Here is a 17,521-nt window from a genome sequence, read left to right on the forward strand (position 1 = left end):
GACTCTCAACTACAGAACACAAGTACACATCTAACATGATAATTTTCCTCTTTGGGGGCAATTTTGGAATTGGAGCCTCCACCTTCACTTCCTCCTCTTCCTCTTCCTCTTCTTCATCAGGAATCAAATCCAGTCTCATGCATGAGCATTATATCTCTGAGCTATAATCCAGTTGCTTTCTGAACCATGAAGCAGAAAGACTAAAGTAGCTCTTTTAACAAGAATGGTTGTGCACATCTATAATCCTAGCTACTTGGGAAGGTGAAGCAAGAGGATCAGAAGTTTGAGGACAGTCTGGCCTACACAGTGAAACCTTGTCTTAAGAAAACAAAAACAAGCCAGGTGTTGGTGGCTCACACCTGTAATCCTAGCTACTCAGGAGGCTGAGATCTGAGGATCATGGTTCAAAGCCAGCCCAGGCAGGAAAGCCCGAAGTAGCGCTGTGGCTCAAAGCCAGCCCAGGCAGGAAAGCCAGAATTAGCGCTGTGGCTCAAGTGGTAGAGCGTTAGCCTTGAGCTGAAGAGCTGAGGGATAACACCAAGGCCCAGAGTTCAAGTCCCACAACTGACAATAAATAAATAAACAAACCATAGCCAGTACCTGTGTTCATGCCTACTCTGGGGACTGAGATCTGAGAATCGCAGTTAGAAGCCAGTCAGTGCAGAAAATTCTGTGAGACTCTTTATCTCCTACTAACCAGCAAAAAGCCTGAAGTAGAGCTGTAGCTCAAGTAATAGAGTACCAGCCTTGAGTGAAAAAACTACAGGGCAGTGCGCAGGCTCTGAATTCAAGACCCAGTACCAGCACAAGCAACAACCCAACCACAGAAAACCCTCTTTGTATGGATCAGACCTATCTGTCAGCCTCCACTGACCTCCCCACTGGGATCATCCAGAACCTGTAGTCCTCCTCCTATTGTTTAGAGTCACCTTTACAGGGTGAATTGGCAGGAACTCGTTTTCTTCCAGTCACCCACAGAATTTATGGTCACCAAATGTGCAAGATTTTTCCACACTAAGCAATTTTCCATTTTTTGGTGGACCCCAGTGCATGTTCTACAGTGTAGCGATGCTATGTACTTGGAGGTGGTATCAGGTCCCGCAAAGTGAAGGGCTCAGTCTCACTGTTCCTTCCCCAATCAGGACATCATTTGCAAGTCCAACTTGTCTTGTCCCCTGTGTTTCTGACCAACTAGTTCTGCTCAGGTTTGATAGTTTGCTAGATTAGCTCACAGAATTTAAGAAAATAGCTTCCTTACTAGAGTACTGATTCATTAAAAGATACACCGACCTCAGAACCAGTCAGAAGGGAGTGGTGCAGAGGAATGTGAGAAGACGGTTGTTTGAGCATTTTCTCTGGGCATGCCAACTCACTGTACTGCTTTGTGTTCACTGCCCAGAAGCACTCTGAGCTAGAGGCTCCAATGGTGACTTTGTCACATGGATGTATGAACTGGATCTCTAGCTCTTCTCTCTCAGGAGGGTTTGCATGCCTGGTTCTCCTGGCAGCGCCTCACATAGAGACCACCCAAGATGCTTCAGCCACCACTCCCCTCACTAGCTTGTAAAAAGACATATAAAAAGACACTACTACAACTGGGTACTGGTGGCTCAGGTCTATAATCCTAGCTACGCGGGAGGCTGAGATCTAAGAATGGAGGCTCAAAGCAGCCTAGGCAGGAAAGTCTGTGAGACTCATCTCCAGTTAACCACTAGAAAACCAGAAATGGTGCTGTGGCTCAACTGGTAGCCTTGAGCACAAAGAGGCTCAGGGACAGTGCCCAGTCCCTGAGTTCAACCCCCACAACTCCCCCCCTCCCAAAAAAAAAAGACGCTATTCTGGAGACTTGAGGCTTTTAGGAGCTGTGTGCCCTGAATCTGGGCAAAAGCCAGATGTATATGTCTTATAATGTCACAGGAAGCAATCTTCTTGGATAGAAACATTGCAAATACAGGACAGCAGTAGTGGCAGCCATGGTAACAGGGGACCCTGGCCACACATGCCTTCTTTTACCAGAGTATTATTTCTTTAAATACATACCTAGACTTTCATTTCTAATAGAAATATCCTTGTTTGAGAATTAGAAGTGCTAAAGAGCTATACCTGTATGAACATAACATTAAATAAATCAATTCTAGAACTTTATTCTACTTAATTCTTGCTGCAGTTTGTTAACTATTTGTGTGTGTGTGTGTGTGTGTGTGTGTGTGTGTGTGTGTGTGTGTGTGTTTCTTCTTCCTTTGTAGCAGTATAGGTAGGCTCTAGGGTTCATCTTTTTTTCTTTCTTTTTTAATTTTTGTCATGGGGCTTGAACTCTGGGCCTGGGCGCTGTTCCTCAGCACTTCAGCTTAAGGCTAGCGCTCTACCCCTTGAGCCACAGTGCCACTTCTGGTTTTCTGGTGGTTTATTGGAGATAAGAGACTCATGGACTTTTCCTGACCAGACTGGCTTTGAACCGTGATCCTCAGATCTCAGCCTCCTGAATAACTAGGATTACAGGTGTGAGCCACCAGCACCTGGCTTTAGGGTCCATCTTAAGGCCTGATTCTTTTTTTTTTCTTCTTCTTTTTTTGGGTCCAGTCGTGGGGCCTGAACTCTGGGCCTGGGCGCTGTCCCTCAGCTCTTCAGCTCAAGGCTAGCACTCCACCACTTGAGCCACAGCACCACTTCCGGCTTTTTTCTTTTTTTGCTTATGTGGTGCTGAGGAATCGAACCCAGGGCCTCAGGCATGCAAGGCAAGTGCTCTACCACTGAGCCACCTTCCCAGCCCTAGGCCTGATTCTTTTAAGCTGCTCATTTACTTTCTCTCAAGTACCTACATATTCTTTTCAAGACAAATGAGCTGGTTGGTGCCTGCCATGAAGGCTGACTTCTCAAATTATCCCTTTAGTGTCTAATTTTCCTACCTTCACGCCAAACCAGAAAGAGAAAACTGATATGTATGGTAAGTTGCTGGCTTGCTTGGGAGCCCTATGACTGCCTACTTATCAGTAAAACACAGGTCAGCCTAACAAGCACTGTCTTAACACAAATTTGTTAACTGGGTTATGGAGCAATACAACTTATAATTATATTATTATATAGAACTTTTACAGTAATAGTGTTGTAGCTTTGTGATAATTTTCTGATAGACTTTAAAAGTACTAAATTTTAATTTTATTTAAAAGTAAAAAAAAAACACACAAAAAGCTGGGTGCTGGTGGCTCTATAATCTTAGCTATTCAGGAGGCTGAGATCTGAGGACTGCAGTTTGAAGCCAGCCTTAGCAGGAAAGTCCATGAGACTTTTTTTTTTTTTGTCAGTCATGGGGCTTGAATTCTAGGCTTGGGTGCTATCCCTTCAGCTCAAGGCGAGTGTTCTACCGCTTGAGTCACAGTGCCACTTCCAGTTTTCTAGTGGTTTATTGGAGATCCGAGTCTCACAGACTTTTCTGCCTGGGCTGGCGCTGAAACCTGATCCTCAGATCTCAGCCTGCTGAGTGGATAGGATTACGGGCATGAGCCACTGGCACCTGGCTCCATGAGACTTTTATTTCCAATTAACCACCAGAAAACCAGAAGCTTTGAGCAAAAAAACTCAAGGACAGTGGCTATACCCTGAGTTCAAGCCCCATGACCAACAAAACAACAACAACAACAACAACAAAATAAAAATACCTGTTATAAACTGGGGCTGGTGGCTCACACCTATAATCCTAATTACTCAGGAGGCTGAGATCTTAGGATCAAGGTTTAAAGCCAGCCTGGGCAGAAATATCCCCAGGACTCTTAGCTTCAAGGTATGGCTCAAGTGGTAGAACACCAGCCTTGAGCAAAAAAAGTTTAGCAAAAGTACAAAAGCTTGAGTTCAGGCCCCAGTATTGGCATCCTGACTATATATATGTATATATATATATATATATATATATATATATATATATATATATATAGCTGCATATATGTATAAGTATGTATATGCCTGTGTATATAAATATATGATATTCTTTCCCCTGTGGTTATCAGTACATTTTAGTTGTAAGAATTAGATGTGTTATTTTATGTGCTTTTCATTTTGTGTGCTTTTATTTTTCATATGACACAAATAATCCAGTCTCCATTTTTAAATATTGGATCAAAATTCAATTAATACAAAAATCTCTTACAAGATTCCATTTCAATGATTGTTAGCGTATCTCCTATGTTGTAAAACCTTCATTACTAACTTCAGAACCTTCTCATTGCTCTGGGAAGAACTCCAATCCTGTTAGCAGTTATTCCCAGCTTCCCATTTACCCCCCCCCCCCCCCCCCCCACTTCACCATCTACTTTCTGTCTCTACAGATTTGCTTATTCTAGGCATTTTATATGATCAGAATCACTCAAGGTCTGGCTTCTTTCATTTAGCAGAGTTTTATAGAGTTCATAGAGTTTTCAGAGTTCATAGAGCTTGTGTCAGTACTCATGGGTAGCAGTCAGCCACAAGCAATGGGAAAATGCAAAGGCAACCTAAAATGTAATTAAACTTCCCAGCTCACAGGTAGCTGCAGCACTGTGGCCTGGACTTAGGGGCAGGAATTTCTCATAGGCCATCTCAATAATCAAATCCCAAAGACTAATGCTATTGTTCTCACCATAGAGATAACCCACTTTCAGTCTATTGAATTTGTACTTGAACCTGGTACTTAAAATTATTTTAATGAACTACAAACAGGAGAAAAGCCTGGCATCTGTGTAACCATTTTGTGTTTATCATTGTTCTAAGCCATTCTCTCCACAGTCACTTTGTAATAACCTTGGGCTGCAGGAAAAATGGGGCTGATCAATAACATAGTTGTGGCAAAGACTAAAACTACCCCTAAGGAACTGCAGAGTGTTACAGGACAGACTACACCTAAATGAGGACAACTATCGGTAATGATCAGGCCGTAGTCTGTAACTGAAGGAATCTCATGGGAACTAAATTGCGCCTTTCAAGTGATGATAGTGACAATAACTTCTTCATAACTCAGAAAACCTGAAGTGACATAATGACCAGCCAGGCCATGTCTGAAATTGAAATTAGGCATACCTTTGTCCTCTGCCTTTTGCTATTCTTCTACTTAAACCTGATGCTCAGATCTGTGGCTAGAAGATGGCTGAGGATGAACTAAAGTGATATCTTTCTATGGCATGTCTATGTTATATAACCTCTTTTTCTGCCACACTTCTTTCCTAATAAACTTTCCTATCCATTTTACTATGGTTATGTCTTTTTTAATTACACGGGAGGGGGAGATGAAGAATCAGAGAGGAAGTGGGGAAAACAGACTTTCAGGGAAAACTATTTGGCTTAGAGAACATACAATGATCTAGGAAAAAAATATGACAGGTTGCCAATGATTCCCTATGGGACCAAGATAGAGGACAATTCCAGTTGACAAGACTATCCAGCTGTGTAGACACACTTCCCTTTTTCTCTGTGATGAGTTCAGGAGTAAGGAACTTTTTATTTAGCCAAGAACCACTTAATACTTATAATATCACTTGTGGATCATATAAATTATCCACTTAAAAATTAACCTGCTTGGTCAGGTGCTGGTGGCTCACACCTGTAATTCTAGCTACTCAGGAGGCTGAGATCTGAGGATCAAGGTTCAAACCCAGTGAGAGCAGAAAACTCTGTGAGACTCTTATTCCCAATTAACCACCAGAAAACCAGAAGTAGAGTGTGGTTCAAAGTGGTAGAGCACTAGCCTTGAGCTAAACAGTGCCTAGGCCATGAGTTTAAGTCTCATGACTAACAACAACAACAAAAACAAAAACTAGCGTGCTATATTTGGTCAAACATTTAATTAGTTCACCTCTAATGTGATGCCAGGAACTACTTGTCTTTGGTGAGAAGAGATGCTAGCTGGCATTGATGTTGTTGATAGTCTCACTGCCATTTTAGGTTGTGTCAACTAGTCTGGAGTGTAGTTGACTCCTTGTGGTGTGTTTTGTTGTTGTTGTTGTTGTTGATCGTGGGGCTTGAACTCTGGGCCTGGGCACTGTCCCTCAGCTCTGCAGCTCAAGGCTAGCGCTATACCACTTGAGCCACAGCACCACTTCCAGTTTTCTGTGGTTTATTGAAGACAAGAGTCTCATGGACTTTCCTGCCTGGGCTGGCTATGAACTGCGATTCTCAGATCTCAGCCTCCTAAGTAGCTAGGACTATAGGCGTGAGCCACTGGTGCCTGGCTACAGTGTTAAGTTTTGAAAGAACTTTTTGCAACAGTAAGTTGTTCTGAAAATAGATGCGTATTTCAGTGCTTATATCCTCAAAGTGAGAAATTCATCATTGTTTATGTAATATTTATAGAACCCAAGCAGTAGAAGGCAGATGTACCTAGTGTTCAACTCATTATCCCTATATAGCTGAGTGATTTCATGTTGTAGGTTATCAGGCACATCAGCTGGGTCAATCCTATCTGATACCTTTTCACATACTTGAATTTCATTAAATACAGCAACGAATTTTGTGCATTCTCCAACATATTCATGCGTGGTAGAGGGCTTTTACCTTTTTAGATTTTCTTTTTTAGAATTTCATTTTGTACAGCCTTAGCTTATCTTCAAATGATTTCACATTTAAAAATAGGGAGCTTAGAAGACAGTTGGCACCCTGCAGCTGTAGAGGTACTTGGTAATGTCTAGCACAAACGCTGTATCACAGAGCCACTTGCTACCATTGAATTCCCCATTCGGTTTTCCCTTCATCCCTATGAGCTGCTTGACTTTGCTCTCCAGTTTGTAAAACCTCAGGAACATGTTCCTGTGCATCAGCCACTGCACTTAACAGTGATAAACAAGATCACATGCTCAGAATCCAAATCATTCCGTAACTCCTAAACTGGTGGCTGTTAAACCCTCTGCTTGGGACAAATTTTATGCGTGACACTGCTTTTGACATCACATTGTTGAGCCACAATGATTGTGCACAGAGACTTCCTTGGCATATGATGCAGATCACTTGTATCCAGACTGAGACAAGACCAGTGCAAATCATTCACACTCACACCAATAATACTAGCTACTTAGGAGATCTGAGATCTCAGGCTCAAAGCTAGCCTGGGCAGTAAAGTGAATGAAACTCTTATCTCCAAATAACCAGAAAAAAGCCAGAAGTGGAGTTGTGGCTCAAGTGGTAGAGCACTAGCCTTAAGCCAAAGAGTTCAGGGGCAATGCCCAGCTCCTGAGTTCAGGCCCCGAGATTGGTGGGGGTGCCCGTGCGTGTGCGTGCGCGCGCACACACACACACACACACACACACACACACACACACACACACACACACGTCTTGTGCTAAATCAATAATCTGATTTGAAATAGTTCTCCAAGACAAGCTAACATTTTGAAGCAATTTTACTTTGGTGCTAACAACTCTTCAGCAGCTACCATGCACTGTTCAGGCTCTCCTTGTACGTGAGGCGTTGGCTTGAGATCAGCTTGCTTACTACATAACTCATCTGAATAATGCTGTCTCTGTCACAAATGAGTGACAGCTGAGTGTAAGGGCTTGTTGTGATCCCAAAGTCAGCTGAGGAGCACTGATTTCATTCCGATGCATTTAGACTCCCCATTCACTGAATTTAGCATGTTTGGAGCTGTAGTGACACTCCAGGTTGATTTTTTTCATTACTGTTAATGCATTATTACAAACTAGGCACACAGACTTGCCTTTGACTTCTGTGACAAGAAATAATTTGTCCATTTCTCTTGGAAAGATGGACACTCTGCCTCAATGTTTCTTTGCAGTCATCAGTTGGAGGATGTCACACCATTGTCACTATCTAGAGTGCTTGTTGCCTGCAACACGATTGTTTTGCTCTTGGTCATTGTTCTAATCCTGCAGCTTGAATTTGGATTATATCTCTAACGTTCATATCATTGGCTCTTGAGGTTTTTCTTCTGTACACTGTAATTCCCATAATATTCACCTGAGATTCCATTTTTGGGAGGATTGTTGGTGATGGGTGTGTGGCTAAGGTTGGCTTGAAGTTATTATCTGTGTCAGGAACAGCAACATTGTTACCAGTTTCTGGAGGCAAAGTTTTCATTGTCACTAGGAAACATCTTGTCGCTTCTCATCTCATAATCCTGACCACTAGTTTCTTCACAGTGTTAACACTTCCAACAACATGTGCTATACACTCCCAGCCTGTCTTCACACTATCATCTGATATACAGGCAGATTGGCTCTGGGCAGCCAAAGAGAACCTGTTACACCACACACTCATACGTGTTTTGTCTTTCCTGTAACAGACATTCCTTGCTTATCCCTCAAGATGGACATTATTATTATGATTCACTCAATATAAATTTATGTCGCCATGGAAAGAGCTCCTAGATTTATTGAATTTTTTTTGTTGTTGTTTTTGGTCATGGGGCTTGAACTCTGGGCTTGAGCGCTGTCCCTGCACTCTTCAGCTCAAGGTGAGCGTTCTACCGCTTGAGCCACAACGCCACTTCCGGTTTTCAAGTGGTTTACTGGAGGTAAGAGTCTCAAGGACTTTCCTGCCCGGGCTGTCTTTGAACCGCGATCCTCAGCCTCCTGAGTAGCTAGGATTACAGGCGTGAGCCACTGGCGCCCGGCTAGATTTATTGAATTTTGAATCCTAACTGTGGCTGCTTTGGTACCACCAAATGATTTCATGAGTCTTATATGGTCCATGGGATAGATGTTCCCCACTTCTGGTTTAGTTAGTAAAAGCTCAAAGAAGAGACAGAAGAGATTGTTTCTTCTTGGGTGGGTGCAGACCCTAAGTAGTAAGTGAATTTTGTACTCTCTCCCTGGAGAGACCGGGAACGTGGAGTTCAGTCTCAAGGCTATCAGTCTTGGAGTATTATTTTCTGAGTCCTAGTAGCATTTGTGTTCAAGTTTTGGGGTAAGTACATAGGAGAGGCATTACTGGGCACATGGTAATTCTATGCTTAACTTTTTTGAGGTGTCATCAAACATTTTTACATACTCTGTACTTGTATTTGCAATGCATGAGATTCCATTTTTTTCACATTCTTGCTAACACGTTAACAGTTGTTACTTTTTTTCCTCTTTATCTTTTTGGTGCCTAGGGGTTTTATCACATTAATTTACTGTAGGGTCTAGTTTGAGTACTTTTTTATTTGGACATTTATTTGTCTGTATTTTCCTTCTGCAATTACAAATATGGCTCACTGGTATGCTATAGGAAGAACAAAAATGTTTCTCTCGTTCTCTAAGCTATGAACATCTCGGACACCAGATAGGCAGGTGGGTGAGTGGTTCCCCTTATACCAAGCAAGCAATCACTGCTGCAGCAGATACCAGCCAAGATCCCCATATTCAATTCAATTCTACACTGTTTACCTGGAGACAGCATCAGATCCTTTATGTAAGGGGTCAGTACCAAGATTTCTTCCCACTTCTGATGCCAATCACAAGCCTCAGGTTATTTTATGTGTGCTGGCCCAATGGCTATAAAACAGGATTCTAATGGCTCCCTTCTTGGGTTCCATTTATGTACTAGAGCAGCTCATAAAATACAGGGATACACTTTCCTTACTTTTACTGGTTTATTAATAAAGGATAGAGTGAAGGATCCAAACCGCCAGCTGGAAGAGACACCAGGCAGATATGGGAAGGGTACAGAGCTTCCTTTTCCTCTCTTAGTGTGCCAACCTCAGGAACCCCTGAGGTTGAGCCACCCAGAAGATCCTAGAAGTTTCATTACACAGACATGATGGAATCATTAGCCATTAATGATCATTTAGACCTTCTTTTCTCCTGCAAGTTAGAAGGGGAGGGAAACTGAAAGTTCCAACTCTCTGATCATGTTTTGGACTTTCTGGTGACCAGGCTCTATCCTAATGCTTCCTAGGGCTCCACCAGCACCAATCTTCTCAACAGCATATTAGGCATACATTTCACAACATCATAGGCAACTTGTAACTCTTTTGCAATGTCCTTCCAAAGAGGGATTATTATCTCAATGAATATGAAGAGTTTAATAGCACTTGTTGATGCCAGCAACATATACTTATTTCCTCATAGCCCTGTTTGATTCAATGAAAGCAGGGATGGAGGCCAAGCCAACCAGAAAGTCAAGCTTGGCAGTGGCTGCCTATCATCCCAGCTAAACAGAAGGACTGAATAGGTTGGACTCATGGATCAATGATAGAGTGCTTTCTAAGCAAGCTCGGGGCCTTGAGTTCCATCCCCAGTACTGCCAAGAAAAAAATAAAGTATAAAATGGAGAATTCAATGAGAACTACTGAAGGCTTATGGAGTATTAGGCACTGTGGGAAGTTAATGGGTATAGAGATGTGGTTCCCCCGAAAGGAGCTTGTATTCTAACAGCTAGATGAAAAAAAGAGATGATTTTCTAACTTGTAAATAGTTATGCACAAGATGCCATGGAATACAGAGGAATGGAGGCAACTCTGGGGGAAGAGGTGGAAGTAGATTGGGAACTGGGAAACAAAGGGGCTTTTTTTGGAACACTTGGGAGATGGAGGAAGGAGGATTGCAAATTGGAGGCCAGCCTGAGTCAGATTGCAAGATCTTATCTCAAAAAAATGCTTGAGGGCTGGCTTAGTGGTAGAGTACTTGCCTAGCATGCATGAAGCCCTGGGTTTGATTCTTTAGTCCCACATAAACAGAAAAAACTGGAAGTGGCACTGTGGCTCAAGTGGTAGAGTGCTAGCCCTGAGCAAAGAAAAAAAAAAAAAAAAAAAGCTCAAGAGCAGTGCCCAGGCCTGAGTTCAAGCCCCAGGATTGGCAAAAAAAAAAAAAAAAAAAATGCTTGAAAGAATTGTAAGATGATTCTTAAAAGCTGAGATTAATCAAGCACCAAGTGAACGTATGTTTTGCATTTTGTATATATAACCAGAATTTGTGATTTGAAGATTTGTGAAGAATTCAATATTCCTGGAAGTTAGTGATGTGTGTATGGAGGAGTAGGGGTACAGCAGAGGTAGAGTGAAAAATAAAGATGGGTAACTCTAACCTATTCAGGGAAGAGGCTATGGAAATAGTAGTAGGCAGTATAAAATGGATTATAGGTCAAGGCCAATGCAACCAATAAGCCAGGCCTGGCGCTGCCTGCCTGTCACTCCAGTAGACAGATGGCTTACATAGGATAATAGCCCAGGCTAGTCAAGGAGGCATAAACATGAGACCCTATTTGAAAAATAACTAAATCAAAAAAGACTGGGGTGCCACTCAAGTGGTAGTGTGCCAAGTGTGAGGCCCAAGTTCAAATTCCAGTACCACTACCTCAACCACCACCACCACCACCAGAAAAAAAATAGCTTCAAAGTGTACAGGAATCTGGAAGCAATATTTCAACGGAGTTAAAGTTGGGGTGAGGGATGGAAACCAGACTGGAGAGGGTTAAGGACTGTGTGTGCGCTTATGAATAATCAAGCCTGTGCCATGGATTTTCATTGCTTTAGTTTTTTTTTTTTGCCATCCTTTCCCCCTCCCTGAATATATTAAAGCCATTCAAATATGTCAGTAGTTTTCAAATCTCTCTTCTCTTCGTTTTTGGTGAGAATGGAGTTTGAACACAGGGCCCAGGGTTAGGCAGGCATTCTACCACTTGAACTACCCCTCTAGCCCCTAAAGTTCCTTAGTGAAGTTACTCACTGTTTTAACCTTCTGCTTTAGAAATATTAGTTTATTTGAAAACTATGCAGTGGTGTGACTTTACCAGGTCACCTGTTAAGTGGTTGGTTTGGTGTTTTGTCTTGCCTGAGAGAAGCATGGTATGGCATCTGAGTTGGAGACTTTCAGAGGCCTGTAGCTTCTACATTCCAGTTGTACTGAAGTATGACTGACATATGAAATTGTATATATTTAAGATGTACAACATGTTTTGCCATAAGTATACAGTATAAAACGATTACTATATACAAAGTAATCCACATATTCAGTAATACCAGAACAGCTCAGCTAAACCCAAGCCAAATTCCTGATCCCTTAAGCTTGTGAGGAAGTAAAAATGGTTAAACTACTAAATTTTGAGTAAGTAGTTTGTGACAATAAGTAAATTTTACATCTGATTTTTTTTTTCCTTTTTCATTAATGAGGGTTGAACCCAGGGCTTTGCTCATGCTAGAAAGTACCCTAGTAGGTAAGCTCTGTTGAGATAGACTCCTGCTAACTTTGCTTGGGCTGGCTTTGAACTCCAGATCTTCCTGCCTATGCTTTTCAAGTTGCTGGGATTACACATGTAAACTATCGTGTCTAGTTTATATCTGCTTATGTTTTAAATGCATTTTCTTATTGTTCATGACTGACATGACTTCATTATGAAGGGCTAAGTGTTAATAGTAAATGTTAGGAGTTGTCTTCGTACCCTATGTTCTAGATTATTCATCAAAATATGAAAATCACCCCTGTGGAAGTGTGAAGTGTTTATTCCAAGGTAGGTTTTTGTTGTTGTTATGCTGATACAGGTATTGGGACTTGAACTCTGGGCCTCATTCTCTCATTTAGTTCTCTGCCCCATCAAGACCCTACCATTTGACTCATTTTTACTTCCTGATTTTGCTGGCTTTCAATGTGATCCTCAGATCTCAGCCTTCTAAACAGCTAAGATTACAGATATGAGCCACTAATGCCCAGCTGAGAGTATCTATTTATCTTTCCAATCCTTTGTTTCCTGTCTTTAAGTCAGTTCTCTATTCCAGACAAAATATCTCACTTCAGTAAATTTTAAGGAGAGAGAGATGGGGTGAGGTAAAGGATGAAAAATAGAATTTGTGACCAGTGAGGTGTTTGATAGTACTGGTTATTCATAATAATCTACTATTTGTTATCATCTTACTGTACTTTGATATTTCTAAGGCCTGTGACAGTTTTTTCTACATGGCTAGTGTTCAACAAGGTTATGTAAAGGGTCTCATCTTTGCTTATCTAGTTTTCTAAAAGTAGAGAGGCAGAGTTCTGGAAAGAGCAAGGAACAACTCAAAGAAGATATCAAAGTTTTATGTAGTTAACTGTCAGCAGCTGTTGCCACAACTCCTTCTCCAGGTTTCCTCTAGCAAAATGGACCATGAAAATACTTCTGTTCTCTCGCTCCACTTCAGGTTTTTTATTGTCTCCCATCCAAACCAACCAACCAATGGCCCTGTGTTGTTACAGGTTTGTGAAGATAAAAATAAGGCCCCTTGGGGGTGGGGAGGTGGCAAAAAAAAAAAAAAAAAAAGGCACCATGCATAGCTGTATTTGAAAGGGAAGTAAACAAAAGACCAGGCACCAATAGTTCGTCCCTGTGATCCTAGCTACTTAAGGGGCGGAGATCTGAGGATCCCGGTTGGGGTAGAAAAGTCGGTGAGACTCTTATATCCAACTAATCACCAAATGGTAGATTCATGGTTCAAGTAGTAGAGTGCCAGGTGTGATAGAGAAAGTTGAGCCCAGAGTTCAAGCCTAGGTAACAGCACAAAACAAGAAGCCAATGGTACTATGGTTCCTTATTGAATGATTTGTGCTTGGCCTTAAATTCTTCCTTTCTCGAGAAGGAAGTGTGGGGGGAACAGGTATCAATTCTTTCTTTGTTCATAACCTTCAGGCATTAGGTCTCTACCAGAACTCCAAGAATGCTGAAAATAAGACTTTTCCTTGTATAAAACTTTCCTTACAATCAGCTTAGAGATAATGCTCCTTTTATTTAACAGCTGTCCTCATGAATAAAGGTTAAAAGGAACAATCACTTATCTCTGAAATAAGAATGGCAAGTATGTAGTGGGCCTAAATGAATGACTGCATCTGTGATTTTATTTATTTTCCAATCTCACTGGGTCCCCAGGCTCCCTCTGAACCTCATGCTCCCTTCTCCAAAATCTGAATGAGTGCTCACACTACAGGATTAGTGCTCAAAGGTTGAAAGCACAAAAATAGGAAGCTGGCAGGGATAACAATTCACAGAATAGTAGACACCAACCACTCTCCTCTATTCATGTGGAAACAGAAAGGATGTTTATGCTGAATTTCAGTGTACTGCACAGACTTTTTCTGTTATGACTGACAGCACAGTAAGGGTTTTCTAGAAATTCTTGGCTACGAAGAGTATTACTGAAAAGTGTAAAATCTAACAAGAGACAAAACCCCACCTAAGGGTTTACTAGGTATACCCAGGGGATTCCATTTTTAAGAAAATGAGTATTCAGTTCTTTCTTAGCTACTCCCATCCCCAAATGTCTCCCAGATTTACAGTCCGGCTCTAGTGGCTCATGCCTGGAATCCTAGCTGCTTAAGGAGGCTGAAATGTGAGGATTGTGGATCAAAGCCAGCCAGGCAGGATGTAAGACTCTGATCTCCAATTAACTACCAGTGGCTGAGTGCTAGCGTTGAGCACAAAAGCTCAGGGACAGTGACCAGGCTTTGAATTCAAGCCACGAAACAGGCGTATGCACACATGCATGTTTGCACATGTGCGTGTGTGTGCGTGCCTGCACACGCACACGCACACACGCGCGCACACACACACACACAAATTGACTTACAGGGTCTGGGACTATAGCTCAGTGGTAGAGCACTTGTCCAGTGGGTGAGGTCCTGGATTTCATCCCTGTTATCACAAAATTTACAAAAAAAAAAACAACAACTCACCATGGTGTCTTGCAGATGTGTCATGGAAGAAAATTTATTCAACTGAAAGCAAAAGTTTTATTTTGAACGAATTAGGTGATTTGGGGGGAAAAAGACTTTTCAATTGTTCTCTTTTGTACAATTGCAACCCTTTGGTTCATGGTTCAGGGTTGTTAGGGTAATCTAATGATGTTAACCTGCTTTAAGAACCACACACTATAAGGCAGGTGTGTGTGTGTGTATGTGGGGCTTGAACTCAGGGCCTTGTGTTTTCACTTGATGTTCACCCTCACATCTACAAGGCTGGTGAGCTCTACAGCTTATGCCACACCCCCACTTGAAAAGTCTTGCTTTGAACCTCCATCCTCAGATCTCATCCTCCTGAGTAGAGGCTAGAGCCATCAGTACCCAGCTTGGTTATGATTATTAGCTTGTACTCAAGCCACATTTTATGGCTTTCTATAAAAACTAATATGTTTTATAAGTATGAAGTTTGTATTTTAGGGAAGAAAGGGCTTATATTAAAAACCACTTGATATCAAATACTTTGTTTCATATTTACATTGTTTGAAGGAATTACATAGCAGAGGAAATCTCTTAACTATAAATAGTAGAGCATTATTTGGCACAATGGATGCTTTATATTTATTACTCCTTGAGAATGTTACGCTTTAGGAGGGGAGACAAGACCTAGGGAGAAAATGTGCTTGCCTTAGCTATCTTCGGCCCCCAGTATGTGTTGAATGAATGAATCCAAGGAACACATAAAGAAATTTCAAAATAACTGCCCTTGTTGGAGGGATCCAAGGAGACGGACAGACTCCCCAGTGTAGAGGCTTTATGTATTACAAAACCACATGTCGTGTAGGGTTAACCATTTCCAAGCTGTGTAAAACCAAGTGACTGGGGTAGGTTATATAATTCCTCCCATTCCCCTCCCATGGCACTGTGCAAGCTGGGCACAGCTCCGGCACTGAGCTACACTCCCAGCCTTTGTAATCTGAACTTTAAATGCTAAAATCTGCGAAGTATCTTCCACTCCAAATGTTGTTAAGGATGCTTGCAGACAGAAAACTGGGCCTACGAAACACTTACCAGAAAGTAGCAACTGCTATTTTACATACAAATTACCGTATTACTAGATACCTATTACCCACTGACCAGGTGTTCATCTACAATGCATTGCCCACAGACGCAAACGCTTCTTGCAAACATATTTGAAGACGGTCAAGACACAGTGATCTCCACACTAACCCTGTCGGGAGACGTCAGCGATCTGAACTCGGTTCTGAACGGTTTCCGAGCCCAGCGGGTCTCGAGGCCCACCCGGGTCCGCAGGCCACGGCGCCCTGAGGGGTTTGTCTGATGGCCTTCCAAGTTCCTTTACGGACCACATCGGGGCTTCCATTCTCTCCGGCCACACCTCCGCCTTCCCTACATCAAACCAGCTCACTATGCTCCTCCGGCATGCACCCCCGGACTAAAAGGTACCCCAATACCTCCGCCCACACTCAGAGGCCGGAAAAACAAGCATCTTCCTTGAGAACCGGAGTAAGGCCTGCTGGGAAGTTGACCTTTCCCCTCCTTTCTTGCCTTACCTCAGCTCACCAATTTTGACGCTAGCAAATGAAGCCACGAGGAGAGCTGGAAGGCGGGACTTAGTGTCTCCCGCTTCGCACCAATTGGGTTAAGAAAGCGCCAGGGGGCGGGCCATGCGCATGTTAGCGCCCCTCCCCTTGGTGGGTGGGGAGAAGAGGCTGGATACGCTTGCGCAGTGAGGCGACGGAAGTGGTCGGGGCCGCTACGCGTGCGCGGTGGGCGGAGCACAGCTCCTCCACCTTCCCACCCAGCCCTGTCTTTCCCAGCCTGGCCCATCCCGTGTGTGGTGCTCGTGTTTCCCCGCCTGGTCGCGGAGAGTCGCTGCGGCTGCCTACCGAGAGGGCGCTCGGTTTTCAGGTCGTCATGGCTGGTTACGAATATGTGAGCCCGGAGCAGCTGGCTGGCTTTGATAAATACAAGGTAGTGCGGGCAGGCGGACGCCCCTCTCCCTCCTCGTCCTGGCCGCGCCCAGGTGGCCGAGGGGCCGGCGCGGTCCGTGTCACCTTGTGCCTGCCGCGTGGCTCGGGGCATGCTGGCGGGAGTTTCTGCTGGGTCCTGTGGGTCTGGGGAGACTCAGGGTCGGAGGGGGCGTGGAAGCATCCCTAGGCCCGCCGCCCCGACTCGACCGCCCTCCCACAGGGAGATCAACGATCTCTTGGTGGAAATCACCGTCTCCTCCGTCTGCTTCGGTGATCATCCTGTGGAGACGGACTTCTCCGCGTTGGCGGGACGAGATGATTTCTCTCTCTCCTTTTATTTATCTATCTCGCCTCCTTGAATCAGGATGCAGTTCCCTTCGCTGTTAATTTTCTTCGTCTGCGGGAACTTTCTACCTGGCTTTCTTGCATGCAACTTCAGAGATGGGGATGATCAAGTCTGGCAAGATGAGGCCCCAGGGAGGGGGGAGTGATTTACGGAGGCCTTGCTCTGATGGCTGCACCCCATTTCTGCTTCCAGCAAAGAGGGTTCCTCAGCCGTAGCCTGTGGCGCTGAGGCTGCCAGTGGAAATATAGGTGCACTGGAAAGAACTGTTTAGTGCAAACTGCGCGGGCTTTCCAGTACATTATGAACCTGATGCCCATGTCAAGTTTCTTTATCAGGCCGTGCGGGCTAGTCATTTAAACCCTAGTCGGCCGCTATCTTTTTGGGTCCATCAACTGGGAATATGAATTTCTACTGAGCAAAGTGATTGTAAGGATTTGAGAAGCTCCTGGTACAGAAGGAGCCTGCCAGTAAATACCAGCGGGTAACGGAATTCCTATTTAGCTCTTCTGCATTGTCAACCAGTGACTGGCTCAGCTAACCATCCAGTTCGCCCAAGCCTGAAATCGTGGGTTTTAATCTTTCATTC

At 43.4% G+C, this 17,521-nt stretch overlaps 1 protein-coding gene across 4 annotated transcripts in view; it reads left to right on the plus strand.

The window, feature by feature from the left end:
• The first annotated feature begins 16,424 nt into the window (after positions 1 to 16,424).
• Selenoi (selenoprotein I) overlaps positions 16,425 to 17,521 on the plus strand; it is a 43,599-nt gene continuing 42,502 nt past the window's right edge. For all 4 annotated transcript variants that reach the window (XM_042696798.1, XM_042696799.1, XM_042696800.1 and 1 more), the window contains exon 1: positions 16,425 to 16,590. In XM_042696798.1, coding sequence (XP_042552732.1) covers positions 16,534 to 16,590 — 57 coding nt within the window. In that variant the 5' untranslated portion in view covers positions 16,425 to 16,533. The remainder of the gene's footprint in view (positions 16,591 to 17,521) is intronic.

Source organism: Dipodomys spectabilis, unplaced genomic scaffold, assembly GCF_019054845.1.
Source record: "Dipodomys spectabilis isolate Male_0828 unplaced genomic scaffold, ASM1905484v1 ptg000210l, whole genome shotgun sequence".
NCBI lineage: Eukaryota > Metazoa > Chordata > Mammalia > Rodentia > Heteromyidae > Dipodomys > Dipodomys spectabilis.